We start from the raw sequence: 24,687 nt of genomic DNA on the forward strand, positions 1-24,687 counted from the left end.
AACTGCCTTTTGTTCCTTCGCACTTCAGCTAGGATATATCACTGATTCTGTTGATTGCTGATACTGTTAGTCCGGTGGTTTTGGTCAGTCCTGTAGAACATAACGGCACTCACTTTCCGAACCTGTGAGGTGCTGGATTCGCCGCGATCCGTGATCTCAGTCAACGAAGGGACGCCGTCTCGTGTGGATCAACAGGTGTTCCCTGCGACCAGCTTTCACTAGCATGGGTGAGTTTTCACCTGTGTTCAATAGTCAAAAGCTACCCTAACTATAAGCCACCACTCCTCGCGTATCAGCATCCTAGCCCTGCGAATCGAGCATGAAGCCCACGCATTAATATTTTGCGTCTTCATTTAGGTATGCGGGGTGAGACTTAGGTATGCTGTGGACTCAACGTTCTGTCCTATGCTGACGCTTTTCTGCTGACATAACAATAGCATGCAACATTCTTAACAATTTACAGGCTTTTAATATTAGACCCGTCAAAATGACGGATCTCAAACTATTTATTTTATAATTATTGAGGTTGTGTAAATGCTTTTGTGGGCAATTTGATAAACGCGATCTTGTTACTTTCGAAAAGGAAATACGAACCAGCCGATAGTTTTAGTGTTAGCATTGAAGCGATTTATTGGTCCATTATAATTGTTGTTTAGCGATAAATCTTGCATTTTGCTGAAAATTGTGTAGAATTCAAATACATTATGACATCGATAATCGAACAAGTTTAGCGATTAAACTTTTTACTTGTCAAATGAAGCAATAACGGAAAATAGTGTAATATGATTTTTCCTGAGTAATTACAAAGAAGAATATTCACTGAAGCTTTGTGTATCACGATTTTTGTATTTTAACTATTTATTTGTATAATAAAAACCAGTCTGTGTTGGTTGTTATTCTTTGAATAAGAGGGAAAGAATCGGCTACGCACACAAGTGTCATTATTATGCATGATTGTTTTTCTTGCATGCGTAATGATGCCTTTCGAATATCAAAGTTAGAGGGATGTAAATAAATTTTTGAATAATTTTTAGTAGAACGTAGATAGTTTAAATTCGACGAGATGGTAAACTTGTGTTAGGAGTTCTAGGGTTAAAGGTTTCGTGTTGTTTTATATCGCTCCGAAAGAAGAATTGGATTGATAATCTTTTTAACGTTATAGGACATAGGACTCTAACAAGAGGAGCTATAAACTGCTTGAAATGATTGGGGTATTACTTGAACAATGTGAAATTGGCGTAGCTATATTGCTTCGAATTCCGCGATTATTTGGAGCAGCGATTGATAACATGACCAATGAATTTGTAAATTCAGTGTTACGAATTGTTTTTGAATTCGTTGAGAAAATGTTAACCTATCTCCACTGACAATTTATAATACTATGGTAGCTTTTACCTCGTGCTTCGGAAAGCGATTCTTTAAATGTCGCAGGAAAATGTCACTCACCGACGAATGTCATTGCACGCTCATCCATTTGATTAAAAGTCGTGTTAATTAAAGTGGGCAATACGAAAACGTTGAAAATTTACAGAAAAATCGTGAGTCAGTGATCACTCTCGCAACACAACGCGCTTTTACACCTCGTTAAACATTGACCTAGAAATTTCAAGTCAGCATTACGTTCTCTCTTAGTGTGAGCCATCAAATCTTCTTTCTTTTTAATGAGGATGGGACGAATCACATTAATGAAGTGTATAAATTTACTGTTGTTAATTAAACTCGTCTTCGAGATAGAATAATCGTTTAAAGAAAGAATAAAAGATTCTTCCTTTTCTCTTGCGAATGATATTTATCAAAGTAACATACGCACAAAAATGTTTGACATTAAAGTGTTCGAGGTGAAATCAATTAGGACCGTTGCAGTAATTAACAATTCGCCTACCGGAAGCCTATTTAACGAGCTCTTTAAAAAATGCTATACCTACTGTATCTTTTAAGCAAAAGTTGCTCGATTAAATGACATCACTTGGGATAACCAAATGTTTTGCAACTAAAAAGACATAGCTATTGAATAATTAGTAAATAAATATTGAACCGCTTTTTCATCGATTGAAATTATAAATGCAATGATCTATGATACAAGTTTCGTAGATCTAGCGTGAATCCTGAACTTTCGAACGAAACTGTAGAAATTAGCACTGCTCTCCATGAAACAGCTGGCGTTTTATGTAAATGTCATACGCTGTAAACTGAAATGTCAGAGGGGTATCGGTTCAGCGTAATCCGTATTCTGAAACAGGAGCAGCCCGATGAAACGTACCACGCGGAACCGCAGTGGCCTCGTCGTCCTTGCAGAAGCCGCAGGGGAGCGGTGTCTGGAAGTACATAATAGATCACATAGATAAAAATAATGTCTGTGTCTGACAGTATTTTCCCACTCGCCGTTAGATCAAATCGAAGATCAGTTCAAACAAACCGATCCTGCGACCGTTTGCATTTCTTCATTAATTATTATTCTGTTCTTGGCCACCATCCCAGGATAGCTAGACATTTTTATTACCTTCCTCTCGAAATTTTGAATCAGTTAACATTGCTAATAACCAGACTGCAGATCTTTATGCAAAATAAAACGTTTGTATGTTAACCGTAAAAAATAAAAGTCATATAAAAATGTATTTCTTCGTTTAATCACATGAATGAATACACTAAAAAATAATATAACAGCACTCTAAAATTCTTCTAAACTCTCCACTGGTTTGTATTTCACTACTCATTTTTGCCATAAATCCATAAAATCCGCAGTCTACTAATAACGTTATGTTTTTCTTCTTCGGCTAAAATAGACCCAAAACTAGATACAATTGATATCGTTGCAAGTGTTATTTATTCTTAAGATACGTACATGCCGGCTTTGGTCTTAATTAGGCTGCTCTCCTCTGTGATGAACCATGAAAGGATGTTTTAATTAAATCAGTCCCGACTAAAATTCAGTGATGATTTAGTTTCAAGTTTAGATCGTGGTTGTACTTTGGACAGGTGAACGTGCAAGTATTATGTAATTCTACATCGAAACGAAAATAATGAATTTCTATTAACGGAGACTTCTGATGAAGCGGCGGGTATTAAGTGATATCTACAGAATGACTCGACGGAAAAGGGACAGCCTGTCGCTTAATCGGCATTGACTCCCTTTCCAAATGGCCCAGTTTTCATAGTCGGCGTTTATTTAATGAGAGTGCATGTCGACGAGTTGCGTTGCATCAGCTACGGTGTCTCACAATCGAAACGTTTTTATGTTTCTTACATCTTTGATCAACGAAAACTGACTCTAACACACGTTTTCTTTTTCTTTTCAGGGACCGCGTACGTGTACTGTATGGTGATCATGCTCGCCGTAAGTAACAATTGACACCGACTTCCTGCTTTTCTCACCACCCGGAAGACGCGTGTGCGCGCATTGTTATCACTCGAGGAGAAATCGGAATCGATGGCCAAGGAAAATTCGGCAAATCAAGATCAAAGCATACGAAAAATTTATATCGATTTGCTTCTAATAATCGCTTGTACTCGAGAAAAAAATTGACTGAAAATTGCGTGACTCGGCTTATTGCGTAAAAACACGTAGACTCGTGCCGATATTCCTTTCACGAGTGAAAAGCTAAGCTAAATGATCTATGAATCACCGTCGATTGAAACGTAATGCAGGATTTAATAGATTAACGTTAGTATTGCGTATTGTCAGCATATTTTCGATGATTATGACCCGTGGGCCTCGGGAAACCGAGCACCATTCTTTCACCGTCTTTTTACTCGGGGTCAGAGAAAGTAGTCGTCGCTATGTTTATTTAATTGAAGGAAGCACTTTCTCTGAAAAATAATGTGAGAACGCATAACGATCGCGGGAACATTGATTTCTTTTATGTTAGATGATCTTCGTGACGACGGAGGCTGGCGACATGCTGCGGAAAAGCATTGTCTTTGACAAGAACACGCCAGACGTGTTCTACTGTCCGCAACAAAAGCCGACGGGCTTCGAAAAGATGATAGTGAACGCGAAACCGTTGTCCAAACTCTGCCAGTTCGAGGGGAAACCGATACCGCCGGACTATAAAAGCGATTGCTACAACGACGTGGACGAGACCGAGTACGCTTGCAAAGAAAAGTACAGGATCATGGTGAGTCACCGATGAAGTCACTGACGAAAGAGAAGTTGGTGAGCCCGGAAATTTCGAAAATTGCGAAGCCTTCGGCACAAGTAGGCGAACTTGATCCGTAACGCGAACCTAATTTTCATTCCTGCCATATTTAGGTTTTAGAAATTAGGGAAAGCACTCCGATACTATTTATAATTAATTGTAAATTAGAGGGAGGACTCTTGCACCTTTTATAATTATTTGTAAATTGGACGCCTGAAATTGTGTTGCAAGAACAAAAGATAAGCTCGTGACGCAGATGGCGGGACAAACTTTTCATGACAAATTGATTTCAACGTTCCCTTTTTTTTCCAATTGTTGCAACCGCTCGTGAAATCTTGCACACCGTCCAGGGCATAATTACAAGTCGAGGAATAATTACTGAGCCCAAGTAACGAAATCCCACCCCAGGGAAGATAAACACCGAGCCAGAGGGATCGAAAGAAGAAGTTCAGATTGTCCTAGTCGGATTACATACTAAAGGGAGCTTGTGTGCTTCAGCCTTACTTTACGCGTTTTTCGTTGACGCGATTAAAACACCTGCGGTTCTGCGAGGCTCGCTTGGCATTGTTACAATTAACATGTCATCGTTTGGAAGCCTTGCACCTTTGGGGGAAATGAAATAATAATGAATGATGTGCTGCATCGATGATTAATATTAATCGGGTCTAAGTGAGCCTCACAAAACGGATAAAGATAAGCAAAGCGAAAGTGAATCTTCCCCGAGATGCACGCATCATCTAATCATCGTAACGCTGTGTTCATCACGTGTAACGAATTGGTGTCGGTTTTTTTTTTTCGTTGCAGAAGCGATTCAGAAACGCGGAAGGGGACGAGAAAACTGCGGATGTCTTCGTCAAGAAATAGATGAGAATCGGTGCTGCACGGCCGAACTACGTTTGCAATTTTGCAATGCGCCATTAAGTCCTCCACTAATGCTCAAGCTTGCATCCTGCCAGTCCCATAATTATAATGCACTCCAGTTTTCAAATTAGAACAATGATCCGTGTCACTCGATCGGCGGAACGATCGAATACCTTCGAAGGAGAAAATTCATAATTATAATCACTGCGTATTATATAATAAAGTGTTCCAATAAACATTGTAATTCTCGATGCACTTTGAAAAAAAATTCTGACCGGGTCAACTTAGAGATTTTTATACATTTTTTTGATGTCGAACCTGCTAAGGTGCTTCGTAGTGTCCAAGCTTGATGGATGATTTGTATTTTTGATAATAACATTAATAAAACTAACCACAATGGAGTTGGGTAGATTAATCATTAATTAATCCCCTCGAGTATGGCTTCAGAAAGTTGCTTTCGAAGAACAGTATCAGTTATGCGATTTTCAACATTTTGATAACCGTTTGCACACTAACTTTGCATTGTACAATACAAGCTAAACGATGGATATCGTTCAATTAATTTTTGAGTGCTAGTTGGTTAATAAATCGAGCAAAAGCTATGACTGTAATGAAATTCTACGGTTGTTTCGATATTCATTCGAGAGAGAGAGAGAGAGAGAGAGAGAGAGAGAGAGAGAGAGAGAGAGAGAGAGAGATGTTATGTATTAATTGTTTAATTAGCCGATTAAATTTTAATTACTTTATAATGCTAGTGAAATTCCTCGATGCAAAAATAAAATATAACTGTAGTAATAATCTATATTCTCGACCTTCTATCATAAAGTGAACCTGACAACTGCATCAAAAATATGCTTATTGCGGTAGGTAGTAATTCATCATATAATGTTTGAGCAGTAAATTATACGATAAATTTTAATTTTCTTCAACGTTTCTCGCTTCATTCGTAGATATACAGTGGTTTCAAAATTGCATTTTTGTTTTAGATGAGGCTGCATCCACCTGGGAGCGTCACACCTTACAATGGATCACGTTTGTCGAGGTTTCTCGCTGTCGATAAAGACATACAGAAACACAAAAATCAGATTTAGGATGCTTCTAATCAACGAGGTGAAACGAATATTTCCTGTAGATATTTTTGAGTTAGTTTCACAAAGTCGCACGAATTTTTAAATTGGATTCTTTCGATTCGATTAAATATTATTTAAAAATTTTAATTGTATTTCAAATGCCTCGATTCGCGATAACTTTACTTCGTGTGTTGTTAATACTTCTGTAAATAATTTTAGTTCCTGTACCTTTATTAATTCTTTAGAGTCCGACGTCCGTCATGTACTTTTTCTTGTAATTTAGATTCGAAGACGAAACATACTTATTGTCGCTAAAATATTTAACGTTCCTATTCATTGTGAGGTGTATAAAGTTTTCTTGATGTATTTTTGTATTATATTTTTAACATAAGCGTAAGACATTGTAAAGAAATAAAGTAATATATGTGAATAAATACGTTGAATATACAATTTATACAATATACACATTAAACGATTTCAAATATACGCATAATTTGCGCATTGTTATCTGGAAATATAATTTTTTGCAATTGGTATTAACAAAACTTTCTAATGGTAAATAATAAGGCATTATACTCGCTAATAATATGAGAAAGTATATAAATTATACAAAAAATAACATGAACAATTTATGCAACAGATAGTACATGGATAAATTTTCCTTATTAGTTTTTCCCTTTTAGTAATTTCAATGATTAGTTATTTAATTCTGCCATGTAATGAAAATAACATTTACATTTATATCGCTATTTTTAACTGTGTAAGTAAAAAAAGCGTGGATTAAGTTAAGTTCAGAGTATAGTAGAAGTGTTTCGTACTCTTAAAAGTTATTTTTACCACTGTGTAAAGAGGTTTGTATGCGCATCATTTCTTGTTCCACGTATTTTACATCTTTTAATGAGCCATGTTACAAAATGTTCAAGTAGTAAAATGTATAGTGCATTTTGATGATCGTTTAACATTAAACTTTGTAATGTTTTTCAGGTTCGTAGATCACAAGCATAATTTTACGCGTTACCCTACCCGCATAACTTATTTACATAACTATTACTGGTCTAAGAAATACGTGCTAATTTAATATTAATGTTTCACGACCGCATTCGAAGCTGGACAGCACAGAATTTAACTTTAATGTGATGCACTGTGTAAATAGTACATTGGAAGTCATTGTTACAATCAATGTAAACTCATGTTATCTAATTTTTGTAATAAAAATTTAACTTTACAATTAAACTAATACACAAATCGTTGTGTGTTCTTATTATATCGTCTTATATGTATTTTGCGAAGCAAGATAATCTCTATCTTATAAAATAATATTCATAAATTACAAGAGTACTACATTTTCTCTTACACTGAACGAAACCGATGGTCCGTTGGAATCTTCATCGCATTCGTACAGCTTAGCATACCAATATTGCTTCGATTCGATATAACAAAAATATATAAAAATTGATATAGGCATCACAGGTCTCAGAGTATCACTCTAAACATTTTGCAATCTTTCTCTAGTTCCAAAGAAAACATCATCAGATATAATTAAATAAAATAAAGATTTCTTGGAAATGTAAAAAACTTTCAATAATGTTTATAAGTTGAAACAATGACTTATTCGACAGTGCAGTAGGAAAAAATATTCCAATACCCATATCATGGTTATTACACTACTAAAAAATAGTAGGAACATCCGCTTCGAAGGTGTACCCTAAGTAAGAAAGAGATCACCAGCGTATATCATCTTTGTCCACTCGATTTATAATTGCGCACTGGTTTGACCGATTAGGAAAGTTCGTTTATTCCGCTGAATTCTGGATCATTTCGATTACAAAATCAATTTTCCGCCGTTCGAAGCTCTGATTTGCGCCACTTGTTCAGGGGTGAGAATGAGTTTGCTTCCGTTAGGCAGTGCTAAGGCATAATGGCTTCCAGTTTCGTTCACAACCACCACTAACTGTGTGCTTGCGTTCTGAACTGGCTGCGCGGGTTTTACAGGCGTAATCGAGATGCCCCCTTGACTCATGCGTTGCATTATTTGCGGAGGAATGGCACTCTTTGGCTTGGAGACAGACATGTCTGAGGTAACGGTTGGGTTCTTCTGCACTTGGTTTCTGCGAGGTACTGCCTTCATCCTGGTCGTATCCGCTTCAGAACCCGTCTTTTCGGTGATAATCATTTCAATCTCATCGTCACTGTCGCTAAGAACGATCAAGGACGTAGTCTTTTGGGCGGGGTTTTCCGCGACAACGTTCTGCTTTTTTAACTTCTGAGTCTTCACTGGCATCCCGCGTTGCTGTTGCATCATTTTCGCTCTAGGGTAACCGGCTCGCGGAGAGTTTCCTCTGATTGGCATGCTGCTTCTAATTACCGCGCCATTAGGGTGCGGATGTGCTTGCCTCAATGGTGGATACCTAATCTGGAGAGGTTTATTCGGCGTGGGTTGATTAGAAGGCATCATATTCGAAGGGTTCTGAGGTATTCCGTGATTTATAAACTGTGGACTGCTGGGCATGTAACCACGCTGTGGCTGTGCCGCTGCCATCATGTATGGCAAGTAGCCGGGCTGACTTACGAACTGTTGAGGCGCTAACATTTGAGGTCCTTGGGGCTGAAATGCTTGAGCCGGAACGTAGCCGGGTTGTGGGTTTTGAATGATGTAATTATGACCATCTTGCAAATAATATCCTGGCGGCATGGATGGTACGACATTCGACACTAAGGAACCACCAGGGTGTATTAGAGTCTGCTGTGGTACCATGTTTGACTGCATTACATAGTAGTTCATCGTGTTGGATTCTGTCTTGACCATCACGTAGTTCGGATTGATGCTTGGGGGATAGCTATTGCTAGGGTGTTGCGGTGGATAGTCGTAGATCGGGCCCTCGTCTTTGATGTCCAACTCTGAATGCACGCTTTCAATGTTTTCGATTTTGCAAGCTGGCTCCGCGGAAGGCACTGTTTTTTTAGGATCATGCTCTGTCGTATTCTCGGAACTTTCTGTGGTATTGTTCACCGGATGAGGACATGTCGGTGGTTCTTCTAGATTCTTTGGTTGACTGTCCGGGATTTCTTTATTTTCAACTTTCTCTTCCTCTTTGTCTATTGAAGGAGCAGCCATCACAGATTCGGCTGCTTCTTGCAGCTCGCCGACCTTGATGCTTTGTAACTTTTGCTGGAACGATTTCAGTCTTCTATTGGCAGCTGCAAAAAAAATCACATTTAAATTCATTAATTTCATTTAATTCAAGAAATCTGAAGAGAATAAAGCCTGTCTCCATACGCATACTTACACGGACGTTTATTTTTCCTTTTGCGAGAGCTCGGTAGAATCCAATCTTGGTCTGAGTCCTCTTCGTTGGTACGGTCGTCAGATTGCTTGATCTTCGCAGCAAAGTGTGTAATGGATGCACCGATCTGTGCGCTGGGAGCCGCGTACACTGCCTCAACATCGGTCCATTCTTCCAACTCTTTCTCCTCGATCTCATCGTCTGAGTAAAATTGTTCTGTGTATGACGAGATGCCGCGAGCTCGAAGGACTCTTCGACTTTGTTGTTCTGTATCAACGGTAAAAATAGTGTAAGAAGTTGGAACAATTATGGTCTTCTGTAGCATATATTCTTCATATATTCTATATATATATATTTATATATTATTATATTATATATATTCTATAGCAATCTATACCTTCTTCCTCGCTGATTTCTTCTTTTTCGTCTCCGGTTGCTTGGTTTCCCTGCTCTTCGTTTTTCTCGGAGTTGTAGCTGTGTGATTCGCCATCAGGGTCTGAACCCTGACGCTTTTTGCATTCTTCGTGTTCGATTTTGGACGGTTCTGCGGTATTGACGCTCTCTTCGTGGTAATCCTTGCTGGCGGCCTTTTGGGGGCCAGCTGGGGATAAGGTAGGCTTCGGTAACGTTTGTATCGTTGCGTCTCCGGGTGTTGGCAGTGGACAGCCCTGCGATCCAAGAACCCACCAATTAGAGCCGAGACCCTCCCCAGATGAGTCCTGATCCTCCACACTGCTACAACACACAGCAGTATGTCTGCCATACACGCTCGACAAAGAGACAAATATTACTGAAAACACGTGGAGTAGCTCCACCTTATCTGTCAGGAACAGATTGTAGCAATTTCAAGAGGTTTCAGGTGGGATGAATGTTAATCTGGGAATATGATTCACTGACATGAAGTTATTATACATGGCCCAAACAGACTTTTCTGTATACGTGACTAAACTTATAATCATTATTCCCAAATTAAATTTGATATGATGGTGTTAACAGTGTTGACAGAATTTTACGGTTTCACAATATCATCATGTAGTTTTATATAAATAATTATAAATGTACCCTTCTTTGAAGTTCGTCCATTCTTTCTGCAGTTTTCCTCTAGCCTTCTTTGTTGAGTCATGTAAGACAGATTCCATTCCTTCCAAAGAGGTCAGCAATTCGGTCATTTTCCCGAGCAGTTTCAATTCACAGGGATGCGTGGATTCGTTCTGGAATCATTTTGGGAATTTATAGAAGTAATTATAACATCATAACGTTATATCAATTAAATACATACATCGCCTTTAGAGTCAGTATTTAAATCACCACACTTTTGTGACATGGTGGATATAAGATCCCTGAAGGAGCTAACGCTGTCGGCTATAAGTTGAAAATTGGAAACGCTGAGATCGGATAGCATCTCGTTGAAATTTTGCACTTTCTGTTTCCAAACGACTGTGTTTACATTCTTCGTGTCCCTAAGATTGTACCCTTTCTCGCTTTCTTCGTCCATGGAGAAGTCTTCTTCCATCGCTTCTTTCTGCAATCTAGTTCTCAGCTCGCTCAAAGAAAGATCCTTATCGTCGTTCGAGTCTACTTCATCGTCATTTATGCTACTTATAGTCTTTACCGCGTCAACCAAGTTATTTGATTCATGACTTTCTTGGTGCCCGTTTTGTTTGATAACTTCATCCTTAGTACCTTCCACCGCAAGACATTCGTTAGTCCTTTCTGTGATGCTCTTAGTTTCGTTTAATTTTTCATCGTCGGATTTCGACGTGGTTGTTATTTGAAAATCGCTAGAATTTTGATTGCCTATATTTAGACACTTCGCACTGATAATTTCATGTAATTTCTCATCGTCCGTTTTCGATGAATTATTTAGGGACTCGCGTTTATCTATACACTGGTCAACAGGTTCTAAATATTGTTGCGACGAGTCTATTCCTAACTCACCTCCAGAAGATACTGATTCGTCGATTTTATTTTCTACGATTTTGTCCGCCTTTAGGTCACTCAATATATTACTAATAATGTCTATATTACATTTATCTTTGCTACCGCTCGAGAAACCTTTGAACATTTTCTGAGACGACCTTCTGTCGGAGACTGTTCCCATGGAACTACTTGTATCATAACCGCTCGTCGACTTGAAATTTTTACACTGTAATTTATTGGATTCCGCGCTCATTTCCGAGCACTTTGATAAACTTCTCGACCTTTTCCCGTTTATTGTGTCTAAATTAATGTTATTGTTATTACGATTACTATTGTTATTATTACTACAGGTGCTTGTACTACTCAGATTTGTATCTTCATTTATCAAGGAGTCCCTCGCACTATCACTAATACACTTGCAGTTATTCAGATCCTTCCTGCTGCTTTTGTTTACCTTCTTCTTAGACTTTGGAGGTAAACCATTGCTCCACCGTGCCTTTCGTTTTCTCTGTTTGGCTTTATTCCACATTACATCCTGGTTTGCTAGTTTGTTATCCGAACATAATTTTCCTTCTGTCTTGGTAGGCTGGAAGGAAATAACGGTATGAATAAAAACGAATATAATACAGCAGTGAAGTCGAGTAATTTATTTGTAAGAACTAAATACTTTGACTGTGGATAGAATTTTATTGTCCAAACAATGCCTGTAAACTCTCAGATCGGTCTTAAGAAATTGTGGAAAATAAATATATCTTGTTCCATAACGGTCGGTGCCCAGAAGTGTCTCAAACTGGTCCTCCCATGGTTGCTTAGCTACTTCTTCTTGTACAGTTTTTCGAGCATGCTGAAACATTTAGTACCATGAAGTTTAAAAACTGTTCACACTGTTTGAAGTTAAGATATCAATTTGGCGTACCATGACTGTATCACAGACTGTTTTTAGAAGCCAAACTTTCTGTCTGAAACTCAGCTCCTCAAAGTCTTTGCCATTTAACAGAGGAGCATCTGGGAAAACATTCCAGAATTCTGGTTCAACACCAATAGTTTCTAGAACCTAAAAATCTTTGATCATAATTCTTATCATTGTACAATACAATTTTACATTGCAAATTCATATAATACTTATTTAATCACTGCTTTAGGTGGACTAGGTTTTTAGAAATCACAACGTAACAGTGCAACTTACCTTCACAGCATCTCTGCGTTTTCCCTCATAAACCTTGAACCAAGTTTTCATCTTGTAAGCCAAGATGTTTGTCCAGAACTCATACGGCATGGGTGGAATTTTTCTCAATTTTGCTTTAGTGACAGGGGAGCTGAAATTTAAGTTGAAAGAAGCCTTCTTAAATAAGATTGCTTTTTCATTTCTTGAATTTAAATATTTTGTGTATTCCATTACCTCAACAAGGAAGTCATGATGTTTGCCAACTGTTTTGAAGCCCTTGGTATTAATAACATACGTTCCATCTCGTACATAGATAAATGAGGTATGTTCAATGCTTCCCTTGCTAAGTGAAGAAAATGAAATATCTGTGGGATCTGAAATATAAACGATTAGAAAATTATTACAGAGAAAATTACAAAATTATTAAATCATTATTAATACAGAAAATATATTCACCTCCCACATGGATTCCATTTCATTTCTTATTACATCTGGAAAAAAATTCTCCTGCTCCCAATCGACCATCGTCTGCTCCTCCTTCTCCAACTTTCGCTTTCGATTTCTCTTCAACATTTTCTGAAATCGAAACAAGAAATTTTCTAATACAATAATTTGAAAGTTCCTCTTCAATATGATGGTTGTAGCATTTTAAGAACATTTCCAAGAACAGATTAGCGTACTTTGAACGCATGTGAAGCCATCATTAATTAGATAGAATCATGTGCAGTTGAAGAAACTGTTTTCCTTGGCGATATGCAATCATCGTCATCTCCTACGTCGCTATTAATATAAAATAAACAATGATAACCAGGTGAAAGCGCAATGATGTAGAGGCCTTTCAAGCTCTCGATCTATTCAAACGTACAAATAGCTTTCAATTTAACAATTATTCTGCATTTTTTTAAATTTTCTACTCGTTTTCCACGCTTTTAACTCTGTTATTACGCGACGCTAAGGTCGCAGGAGCGCCCAGAGGCTCGATGAAATGTACACAATTGCAAATTGCTTGTTTCAAGAAAAATATTAACTATGGTTCTATTATGCGTGCATCATTGAGTACACTTTCCAGCCATTTTCTGGTACGATATCGAGAATTGGATCGGTGAAATTGCTATAATCGTTGCATCTTCTGTTTTAGTTGGCACCCAAGGTCACGCGAAGGTCATGGTATTAAAGGTGATCGGATTCGTCCGAACCTTGACTATTACATGTTAGAATTTGTATTTATTGTTTTATAATCAACTTATAAACTTCAATTTCTATTTTTTGGTGAAATCCTTCCCTTACATTAATTATATTTTCAACAATTCAATTAAAGCGCTTTTATTCCCGGTATCGACTGCTTCGAAACAAGTGAGCTTGAAAATGAAAAAAAATTCAAGTAGCTCGATCGAGGTAAGGCAATATTTGCCATGCAACTATCTGAAGTATTAAGCTATTTGATCAATGGTCACGAAATGCCTTTGACGAACAGTTACGCGGAATTGAGAGCGTTCTCATCGGCCGGTTCGCGGCATGCGGTTCCAATTGCCGCGTTTGCGAAACGATGTGCTTATAATCACCTTTATCGTGACGGAGGATCGTAGAAGCAAGGCTGCACGTGGAATTGACAATTTAAATGGTGTGTACTGTTCGGTCGATCTTGCGTCAACCCTTCCTCTTCCATTAACAAGACAAGGTCACAGAAGGACATAGCCGCGACCTACGCCCATCTTGCAATTCTCTGAACCACATCTCAATCGCAATATTCGCATGATACTTCGTTATGACCCTATCACGTAATTACATCCCTGGCTTTAAACTTTTTCTTTAACCCCTTAACGTGCACGCTCGAGTTAACTCGACGCTAAACTGGCCAAACTGTGCACACACGAGATAATTCGAGCGGCGTTGTACTTTATGTTGCTATAATTTTTCACACTCGAATGCAATAGAGAATTGAAAATAACAATGTGAAAGCAAAAAAAAACCAATCGTTTTATTGATATTTATCATTTACATGGGATTGTAAGCTATAACACTTACTTATTCAAGTATAAAATATATCCTTTTTCTACTTTATCACTTACGACTTATCTCTTCCTTGTGAGCCGCTTTCCGTCAGCGTATTCATATTCAGATTTTGATTCGCTCATTTTTCAATATATATTTTACTAAAATATAATGTAAAATAAAATAAAATAATAATAATAATAACAATAATAATAATAGTAATATTCTGAAAATTAGAATTGCCATAAAAATTTTGATTATTTTTGTATTTTTGTAATTTTCTTGTCAAGACAACGTTCTAAATTGTGTTTTTTTACATTAAAAAAAATTGATTTTTTTTGGCCAGCCTTTCTAAAAAATACTGTGCATTAAGGGGTTAACCGCACACTCTATATTTATAATTACGATTCAGAATATTTTTAACGATGCTCCTCGATAGCGAGTGTTCCAAGAATCTTTGATGCCTGAGGAAAGAGCAGAGGTTGATATAGTACTAAGAAGAAAGTGGACAGAAACGTTGACAAATCAAAGATGTATTAGGAGATCCTGTCATATATAAACAATTCCGAACCCTATAATCAAGCACGTGGGAGGTACTTTCAGGTGGGGAACAATAAAAGCAGCCGGCTGTAATTATCGGTGTCATCGCGGGTCGAACACGTATATAGACTCGGGACAAGATGACGTTCCGCCGATGTAATAAAGGATGTCCATGCTATCCTTCGCTCCCAGTTGGTTGACAGGCATCGGTCACCGACGGTTTACAAGGGGACCGACACACTTCTCAGTCACCCTAATTGCGGGACAATATTTTCTGACCAAACCGAGCAGCAGACTTCGAAGTTCCTTTTGGGAACGGAGTGCAGTGGAATCAGGGAAACGTACGGAGAGGAATTTGTTTGAAGTTATTTCAAATTTTAGAAAACCACGTGTAGATTCTTCGATCTTAGACCCGTTGTCGAATTCGGAGTAATTTGAACCGTTCAGTTGAAAATATTGGAAAGCAGTTATCGATTGCCATTGATCACAGACAATACGTTCTGCATTATTAGTTTTCATTTGAACTGTATTGCAACGGGACAGAAGGCGAGGGTGAGCGAGACAGAATTATCAGGTCGTCAAGTATGAAATTTGTAGAAAAGAAGGCAAAGTTGCTTCATAACTTACAAATATGAGGAATTACTTTATTTATCAAAGTATGCACCCATATTGTCTATGCACTTTTGCCATTTAAGCGGCAGGTTGTTCAGGCCGGTGATATAAAACCCTGGCGTACGAGAGTCAATGAATTCCTGGCAGACCAGTTTTACAGCATTGTCGGAATTAAATTGTTTTCCTATTAAAAAATTGTTCAAATTGTGGAAGAAGTGATAGACAGTGGGGGCTAAGTCTGATGAGTATGGAGGATGATGAAGAAGTTCCAACTCCAATTCCTGTAGTTTTGCCACAGTCATTTGTGCAGTGTATAATCTAACGTTATCATGCAATAAGATGGGAGTCGATTTGTTGACCAGTCTAGGTTGTTTTTCTTTAAGTTTTTGCATCATTTCGTCCAGTTGGTTGCAGTATATTTCTGTTGTGATCGGTGAGCCAGGTTTCATAAAATCATAACGGATCTCACCTGCGCTAGACAGGTGTGATAACCTTTGATTCTGAGCAACCGCGTGGTTCATTTGTGAGGTCAAAATAACCTGTACGAAATTTGGTGAACCAATTTGATACTGTCTGTTGTTTAGTTACACTAGAGCCAAATACACTATTAATGTTTCACGCATCTGTTTCATAATTCCACGTAAGAACTCATACCTCATAATAGTGCGAATTTTCGACCGTTCCATTTTCATCAAAATTAATTTTTAAAAAAGTTTTCAATATTTTTTAGAGCTTAAAATAATTTCTTTAAACAAGCCAGGTTTGTTGTATAACTTTCCAAAAAGAAAACAGAACGGTAAAATATTAAGCCAATGTCAAATAATAAATTGTTAAAGTTGGCAATATTATTAACTACAAATTTCATCCTTGTCAACCTAATAAATATTAGAAGCTCCTCATTTATAGTGCGAATTTCTTTTCATATCTCTGAAAGATTCTTCATAATTTCCTTCATTTTTTTTACAATTTATAAACTTATTCATAGTATAATAGTTGCGATTATAATTATGTATTTCATTATCCAAAATATGGAAAGCGATTCAGTTATCTTGGTATTCTTGTGAGCTGACTTAATATTTGTAGGCATTTATTAAATCTCGTTTGCAAGTAAAATGGCAAGTTCTTCATCGGTACGTTACAGAGTTTCTTTTATGATAAAGGTACTCGTGAAGTTGAGGATAAGGAAGATCACGAGGTGAGCAATGCCAATCAAATTATACCACCGGGATTACGAAAACAAGGATCAGGAGAACGAGATATCACCGGTCGTTAGTTCTCAGAAGATGACAGACAAGACGACTTTGAACTACCTGAGGACCCACGATCCAAATGCACCGTATTCAATCAACACGGTGCACCTGCAAAATCCTTACAAACCTCCGCAAAGGCTGGAAGGATTTTCAACGCGAGGCAATTCGAAAATACGGCCGGTGTCCGTCAAGGTGCTAGTAATTCATTTTTAACCTTTTAGGTACGGCTGAATTCTGCGCGAGGCTATTTCTCTAGACGCGGCAGAGTTTGATATATACTGTACAGAGTCTGATACTGTATATTCTGTCTGTATATACAGAGTGTCCCAAAAATGTCTCGCAATCCGAAAGTGGCGGGTTCCTCAGGCCATTTGAAGCAACTTTTTCTTTTACAAAAATGTTCTCCGAGGCACCGTTAACGAGTTATTAACGAAAAACAGTGACCAATGAGAGGCGAGACTCAGCTGGCGCGAGGCGATCGAGCCAATGAGCGGAACTAGGCTTCGTGCGCTGGTTGGCTGGGCCGCCTCGCGTCAGCCGTACTCGATTCTTATTGGTCACTGTTTTTCGTTAATAACTCGTTAACGCTGCCTCGGAGAACATTTTTGTAAAGGAAGAAGTTGCTTCAAATGATCCGAGGAACCCGCCATTTCCGGATTGCGAGACATTTTTGGGACACCCTGTAGACTGTTGTAAATCGATGTGAAGACAAAAGAAGTGTGAAGTATGAAGACGATTATTTGGTTCAAACGATGAGCGAGCTACTAGAGCAAGCCACTATAGTGGCGCGTCGTCCAGAGAGATGACATCCGCGAAAGCCGCTATAGTGGCGTGTCGTTCTAAAAGATGATATCTGCGGAAGCCACTATAGTGGCGCGCCGTGCCCAAAAGATTAAAGAAGAATAGTGAATTGATGGGCAATTTTAATTTGAAATTCAATTTTCTTCGAAGATTAAGTATCGATCGAGGGACACGACGCTGAGATCGAAACACAGGAAGAGCGGATCGTTGATACGAGACTTTGCTGCAGGGCAACATAGTGGCCGCGACAATGATAAAACTCCTAGGTAATTTAATTGAGACCATTGTCTGATAAAGATGACGACACAGCCAGGACATTCTGATTTGAATGGCAGTGATCACGGTGCCAATGGAACAGTTTCTTGAATTTCTGACTCTGAAAAATACAGTAGAGTATTTGCATCTCTTTTATGAGGATAGATTTAGGGACTAATGAATATTCAGGAGACTTTTCTGCATTTATATTATGCAAAAAAAATTTATTTATCGTTCAAAAAAAAAGAATGAACGGATGATTTTTATCACCATTCTTATAAGGTACAACGTCAAATTCGACACAAATCATCTGCTCTTTAAATTATGTTTGAACGTAGCGGCAAAACGTTCAAACCGTTAAACAAATTTACCGATAAAGTAAATAAGTATCTGGAACAGCACGGTGACACCATCTGTTATATCCAAAAATGATTCGCAATAATAGTGCTTTTTGCAGATTTGAATGAGTTTTATGCAGTAGGTCCATCTGTGTCGGAATACTAAAACCTCAGAATTATCATCTGCAGATAATTTTGGCGAACAGTTTGAGCATTTTTCCACTACGTGTAATGGCGCTATTTTTATATTTTAAGGCAGTGGTTCTCAATCCTTCTTTTTCACGTATTCTATTTATGACTAGCCCGGTAAGCAATCAGCTGAAATTGTAACAAAGTAGAAGATTTCCCTGAACATTTCTTTACTCCTAACATATTCTTTTAGTCCTTCGTTTATTTTATTTTAAAGTGATAAAAAAGAATCCATTGAGAAACTCTGCTCTGGATGAAGCATGGATACAATACTTCCTTGGGGTATTGTTTTGAATCCAAGAGCAGAGTGAAACCACGTCCACTCGTAGCCACGCCTACCGGTAAGATTGAGATTCTCATCTTTCTCTGAATTGCCTTTATCCCTGGGGCAATCCAGGATTTTCTTAAGACAAAAAGGACAACCATTGCTCGTGCTTTCTCTGGATGTTTGTAAAATACCATTAATCATCAAAGTAATACCGATTGGAAGGTGGCTTTTCTTTTTAAGCGAGAAAACGACGATTCATCTCTCGTGAATGCTTCGATTTTAGGAAAAACGAAAGTATGAAGCAGTGCTTGAAGAATGTAGAGATCAAGGCTGCCTTGGAACAATACTGCGCGAACACTAGCCTTCATGGATTACGTTATGTCGGCGACTCGAACCTGACTATCGGCGAAAGGTATGTAATTATTTGCGCTTGGACTTAACGATATTAAACGATTCTCGTGGTGCACGTTGGGACTCGGGTCTTAAAATGGTGCTAGCCCTATTCCACCGTAAAACACATTGAAATGCTTCCTTGAAAATCGAGAATGCAAAATGTAAATTGGAAAAATTGTGGCACACCATCCGAGTATAGTAACGGAACACCAGACGCTTCAATGATCCAATTGAACCGACTTAGAATTAGTTAATTACATTCTTAGGCATATAATACCGCTTTCGTACGACGCGGTTAACCGACTGCACCGGCACCAGTAGATAGCTCACGCATCTACGCCAGACGACGTGACGGCAATTAACAGATCAGTGTTCTGTTCCTTAACTACTAACCAACTTCTACGGCGAAGTCTGTCGTACGGGAAACTCCGAGGAGATCACCCAATTTTTGAAAATATTTTCAATCCAAGTCCTCTGCCACGAATATTACACAGTCAATATTAATTTACACGATTTCCTCTCTACGACTTCATTTATAAGTTTTTGCATCATAACGTTTGCCTTTCGATAAATATAGTTATAGAAATTGTATTACAGAAATAAATTAAGTAACAATTTATTACTTAATATTATAATTATATTACATATTAAATATGTATTATTAAATTAAGTAATAATTTAATAATAATAATGTTCAAAGTTTCGTATCTTTTCTGAACATTTAAACTAAACAAAAAATAAGCTCCTTATAATCTTGCACAGACTGCATGCAATTTGAATTTCATACATTTCCTGTATTCAGGATATTCTGGATGATAGCTTTCACTCTTGCGGTTCTGGCCGCCTCGTACTACATATGGATTCTCTATCGGAAATGGGTCTCCACGCCGATCATCATTTCCTTGAGCCCGGAATCAGTAGCTTTGGACGAGTTTCCGTTTCCCTCGGTCACAGTTTGCAACATGAACAACGCGAAAAAAAGCGAGGCAGCGCGCATAAACGCAGGGTAAGATCGGTAATCAAGATTATTTGCTGCGATACAAACAGATCGAATATTATATACAGGAAACGGTGATCGCGAATGAAAACTTGAATGTTAGACAGGACCGTCGTAAGAAGCTCTTGCTGGACGATAGATGTAGCAACACGGAAGCGAACTTTTCAGCTTACGATCTTGATGAAAGCGCAATTACATGGAATAACATGCTGCATTTCACGATCAATGTACGTAACGCATTAATTTGTGCTTTTGTATCTCGCAAGATTAATCACGATAACAAAATATACTCCTCACTTGTTCCTGATCCATGTATGTATATATTGCATTTTGATCCGTGGGGATGTGCCATTGAATATTATATTCGGTGCTTCTATAAGCTGGTCGTTATAGACGTACATTGCGCCATTAGCACAATATTTGTAATTTAAATAAAAACGGAATAAGTGTGTTCAAACATGAGTAGATGTTAAAGTTATGCACTCACTTGTCATGTTTCATTGTCTCACGGTTCACGACTTAATTACGAACTTATTCTAATTAATTTACGACAGGTATCACAGTCCTGTGCAGAAATGTTGCATGTGTGCCAATGGCGTGGGAACATAACCGACTGTGAGAAGCTATTCAACCCTACCCTGACCGACGAGGGAATGTGCTGTAATTTTAACTCTGTCGACAAGAAGTTCCTATTTTACAATGCGTGAGTTGCTGACAAAAACTATTCAACATACAAAGCAACATTCAGTTGATATCGAAGATAAGATGTTCAAAATTACCCTTTATAACGCTGCGGCTAACTTTGGATGTAAGGGGGTGGGGAATGAGGTCGTGGTAGAACGAGAGTGGTGCGTGGGCGTCACCAGAACGCTCAAGTAAATCCACTCAATAGATTCAACTTTGGATATACAATTTTCCAAAGTTAATTATGCAAAGTGTAGCAACAGGAGCTTGCATTAAAGTATCTAGGACAAAAGGAACACAACTAAAGCTGCTAATTCTATACTGATACGGATTATCTTACTGCAAGGTTCGGAATTATTGGCACGCAACGCCCAGATCGCCAGGGCTACGCCTCCTGACTCTCGACGCGCGTCTCGCTCCCTATGGTTGCCATAATGCTTGGAGCACCTCAAGTGCGTACCGTAGTGGGCGTAGCCCTCGCAATCTGGTTGTTGCATGTTGATAAGTACGAGCCCTGCCTTGCTATATTAAAAATTTCAATGTGTAGATCGACTGTTCCATTAACTCCTCCTCAACATGAGTTCGTTCCCAACTACCACGCTTTCAGTAAAAGCAACTTCCATGCACGCTCGAGCTGTGAGTGAACTTTGTTGGAAAGTTTCTAGTACCCTCGCCATTCCAGACAGGATTGGCCCGACCTGAACAACACGTTCCCGTTCAATAGTATCGACTGGAACCCCGAAACTGGCTACGAAGGTAATCTCCACACGGAGTCTTTGCCATGGAGACCTTACGGGGCTGGACAATTTTATGGTTTGACTTTGGTCCTGGACGCGGATATTGCCGAATATTATTGTTCCTCCACCGCAAGCGTGGGTTTCAAGGTACAATTCTTCCCGTATGTTCGCGAACTACCGAATAGGCTAACAATGATTAGTAGACTATGGATCTTCGTAGCATCTACAAGACTCTTTATATAAATAAAATTTTCACTCACGTTTTAAATAATTTTGTTACAACGTGGGAGCTAATTATACTGAGCACCCCTGTTCTGAAGCCATTATTGTGGTCACCTACCAGCCTTCCGAACTTCATCAAAACTTTGAAGTGGGGCTGGGAAGCTTTGTGGTCCAATAGTTAGGCGATCCAACCGCATTTAGCCTTCCCGTGTTCCTTACTTTACCCGCATCCATTCTACCATGTGCTAGGTACAAGAAAAGCATGTACAATCGTTTAGAAAACTGTAATCATTGAAGAAAATGAGTTTCAGATGCTGCTGCACAATCCGGTAGAGACTCCGAAGATAGCCGAATACGCGTTTGCTATAACTCCAGGCGAGGAGACTAGAATAATCGTGACGCCCCGGATATCGACCGCCAGCAAGTCGATAATCTCCATTCCCCTGAGGAAGAGGAAATGCTTCTTCACCTCAGAGCGAAAGCTGCGTTACTATAGGACTTACACGCAGAGGAACTGCGTTCTGGAGTGCGAGGCGAACTACACTCAAAAGAACTGCGACTGCGTTCAGTACTACATGCCCAGTAATTTTCAATGAAAAATGTATCACATACAGACTCTTTCGTGTTTGAAAGCTTTTATACGTATGAAAGAATGCTTGAAGAGACGCGGTCTAATTGTGGGAGCGCCGAGATGCGGAGCTTCCATAAAAATCTTTCATTGTACGTCTCTATAATCATTTGGGATGGGGTTATGAGAAATGGGGCGGGGCTACTATTACTCCACCTTCGTAAAGCGTCTCTTACATTGTTTCTTCTTGTTTTCAAAGTACTCAAATGTGTTTATTAGTGTTTCATGTATGTTTAGAATCCTCTAACACCCCGATCTGTGAGAAAAAAGATGATCCATGTGCGCATGAGACCCGTCTTGCAATGGAGATAAAGCTGTACGATGACGACGGTAGCTTAGGTCCCCTAAACATCACGGGAACGTGAGTAATACCCTCCACATTCCTAGAAATGTTGCAACGAATCGATATACATTGCAGACCGAGTTGCAACTGCTACCCGGGCTGTTTCGAAATTAATTACAACGTGGAGATATCGCAGAGCAAGTTGATGCCCAACATCGACATGGCAGATTTTTTTGTGAAGAAGGATAAGGAATATTTTTCGTAATGTCTCCTGAGATTCACAGATGAGAATTTAGTATTACATCAAGCCACGGTTAACATGTGTTTCTTTTTATAGCAAAAACATGGCAGTGGTTCATTTATTCTTGGTTGAATCGCAGTTCACTAAGTTTGTGAAAAACGAGCTATTTGGATTCACTGAGTTTTTATGTAAGTTTGAAAATATTTCTTCTATCGGTATGATATATTGCTCCAGCCTGTTATACCGATTGGTTACGCCCCATTTCTTTCTCTACCCACACGATGCTACGAAAATCTCCCCACCACTGCCCAGACCCTCCCATCCTGCTCCCACTTTTATTGTATCGTCCCGCCCACTCTGGTATATTGTTTACCTACTATAGAAGTGGCTTTTTTTGTTCACAGCAAGTACCGGTGGTCTCTTAGGACTCTTCATGGGCTTCAGTTTTATGTCACTAGTGGAAATTGGCTACTTTGTTATACTGCGATTCTGGTGCCGCATATTTAAAAATAGTCGAACCTCCCGTACTGTGCTTCACGTGCATCCGTTGAATACTAATAAGAACGTCATTTATCCGTTCGTGCAGTGATGAATTTTTGAATTCTGATTCGATATTTATTAGTAATATTTCAGGGTGCGTAAATTTTTCTTAGAGAACACTGCAGAAGAGGTACAAAGTTTGAATAGAATCAAAAATTTCTTTAGCTAATAGATTGTAACACCACGAAGTGAAAGTCAATAAAGCACGCGAATATTGTGATTGACCAACTTTTGATGCGCACTGTACAAAGATGTGTTAGGTATGCTGTAACAGTGTGCGATCACGTTACACTCTTTTGGTTTCGAAAGAAGGATACTGAAAACGACCATTATCGTTTCAAAATACTAGAAACGTGTAATAAAAAATTACTGCTCCATAAGAGATAGGAGTGTTAGATCGCTTTCTCAGTTTGTACGACGTTTAAATGTACGTAAATCGATGCGACATTTTACTCATTTCAATTTGACATTGTCTTTATCGACATTCTCTTACTCGCTTTATCAGCAAGCATAATTTATTGCATTTCGAAACCAATTCCAGTGTCTTTTCCATAAACAAAGTAAAAAACAGTTGACGAATTTGTGGCAACAATCACACGCAATACTTATGACAACGTTATATTATATAATTAATCGTAAACATTTTTTGAGAATAGTGTAATCAACATTTCAGGACAATTGCGGCACAAAGTAGTTCTAGAAACCGAACTAGATAACACGATGCGTTGCCGCTGCCACAAACAATTACCTACTGTCATCGATAAACAGTATTAGAATTTACATAACAAACTAACAAGGAATTAAATGATCGATGACAGTTACCTGCTTAAATTTAACTGTTACTTCGTCAAATGTTAAAATTTCGATCTGCCAAAACACAAGTAATGCTAGCTCAAGAGTAGTGTCATTGAAGATTGACTTACCGTTGTTGTGGAATTTCCGGTGCAGCGTCAACCATAATCGGGTAACATCCTCGGAAACATTTAGGTGTAATAGCAGATCCTGGCGGTAATTTGACGATCGTTAAGATGGAAAAACACTCGCCTAATCAGGAACTAAACACAGTTCACAGTTCTTCTAGACGCCATGTTTATTCCTGCACGGCACGGGTGTGACTATGTTCACTTACCGCTGAATAACGACTATGTTCACGGCGTGCGTGGGTTTTCTCTTACGCGCATGTGTGCCGTTGCCCGCGAAAATTCAAACGTCCTACCATCAAAAACACATTTCACCAATATACAAAAACATTTACAAAGCTCAAATTCGTTAACGATTCTA

General features: G+C 38.6%; 3 protein-coding genes and 1 pseudogene across 7 annotated transcripts; 2 read left to right on the top strand and 2 right to left on the bottom strand.

Moving 5' to 3' along the window:
• Positions 1–57: 57 nt before the first annotated feature.
• Positions 58–6,501, top strand: LOC117219531 (uncharacterized). 2 transcript variants are annotated; one of them, XM_076526495.1, is made up of 4 exons: positions 58–227; positions 3,297–3,334; positions 3,867–4,115; positions 5,984–6,501. In XM_076526495.1, the coding sequence occupies exons 1-4, from the start codon at positions 224–226 to the stop codon at positions 6,086–6,088; spliced, it is 396 nt and encodes a 131-aa protein (XP_076382610.1). In that variant the 5' UTR covers positions 58–223; the 3' UTR covers positions 6,089–6,501. The 2 variants fall into 2 exon arrangements, with proteins under 2 accessions (XP_076382610.1, XP_076382611.1); XM_076526496.1 differs by lacking the exon at positions 5,984–6,501 and adding an exon at positions 4,941–5,398 and having other exon boundaries at positions 77–227.
• LOC117219526 (uncharacterized) lies at positions 5,698–24,655 on the bottom strand. 3 transcript variants are annotated; one of them, XM_033468718.2, is made up of 11 exons: positions 24,330–24,655; positions 12,893–13,012; positions 12,671–12,810; positions 12,458–12,587; positions 12,188–12,325; positions 11,939–12,115; positions 10,631–11,857; positions 10,414–10,562; positions 9,749–10,083; positions 9,355–9,618; positions 5,698–9,265 (listed from the first exon to the last, which is right to left on the bottom strand). In XM_033468718.2, the coding sequence occupies exons 2-11, from the start codon at positions 13,007–13,009 to the stop codon at positions 7,890–7,892; spliced, it is 4,053 nt and encodes a 1,350-aa protein (XP_033324609.2). In that variant the 5' UTR covers positions 13,010–13,012; positions 24,330–24,655; the 3' UTR covers positions 5,698–7,889. The 3 variants fall into 3 exon arrangements, with proteins under 3 accessions (XP_033324609.2, XP_033324608.2, XP_076382569.1); XM_033468717.2 differs by having other exon boundaries at positions 9,749–10,086; XM_076526454.1 differs by lacking the exon at positions 24,330–24,655 and adding an exon at positions 13,999–14,017 and having other exon boundaries at positions 9,749–10,086.
• On the top strand, positions 15,132–23,626 carry LOC117219527 (pickpocket protein 28). 2 transcript variants are annotated; one of them, XM_033468721.2, is made up of 13 exons: positions 15,132–15,520; positions 16,741–17,022; positions 17,782–17,897; positions 18,965–19,093; positions 19,877–20,080; positions 20,175–20,298; positions 20,626–20,774; positions 21,438–21,639; positions 22,026–22,296; positions 22,580–22,703; positions 22,761–22,886; positions 22,963–23,054; positions 23,271–23,626. In XM_033468721.2, exons 2-13 carry the CDS (start codon positions 16,783–16,785, stop codon positions 23,453–23,455), a joined length of 1,962 nt encoding a protein of 653 aa, XP_033324612.1. In that variant the 5' UTR covers positions 15,132–15,520; positions 16,741–16,782; the 3' UTR covers positions 23,456–23,626. The 2 variants fall into 2 exon arrangements, with proteins under 2 accessions (XP_033324612.1, XP_033324613.1); XM_033468722.2 differs by having other exon boundaries at positions 15,132–15,309.
• Positions 15,613–16,239, bottom strand: LOC143260619 (histone-lysine N-methyltransferase SETMAR pseudogene; annotated as a pseudogene).
• Positions 24,656–24,687: the final 32 nt, after the last annotated feature.

This window comes from Megalopta genalis, chromosome 15 (assembly GCF_051020955.1).
Source record: "Megalopta genalis isolate 19385.01 chromosome 15, iyMegGena1_principal, whole genome shotgun sequence".
NCBI lineage: Eukaryota > Metazoa > Arthropoda > Insecta > Hymenoptera > Halictidae > Megalopta > Megalopta genalis.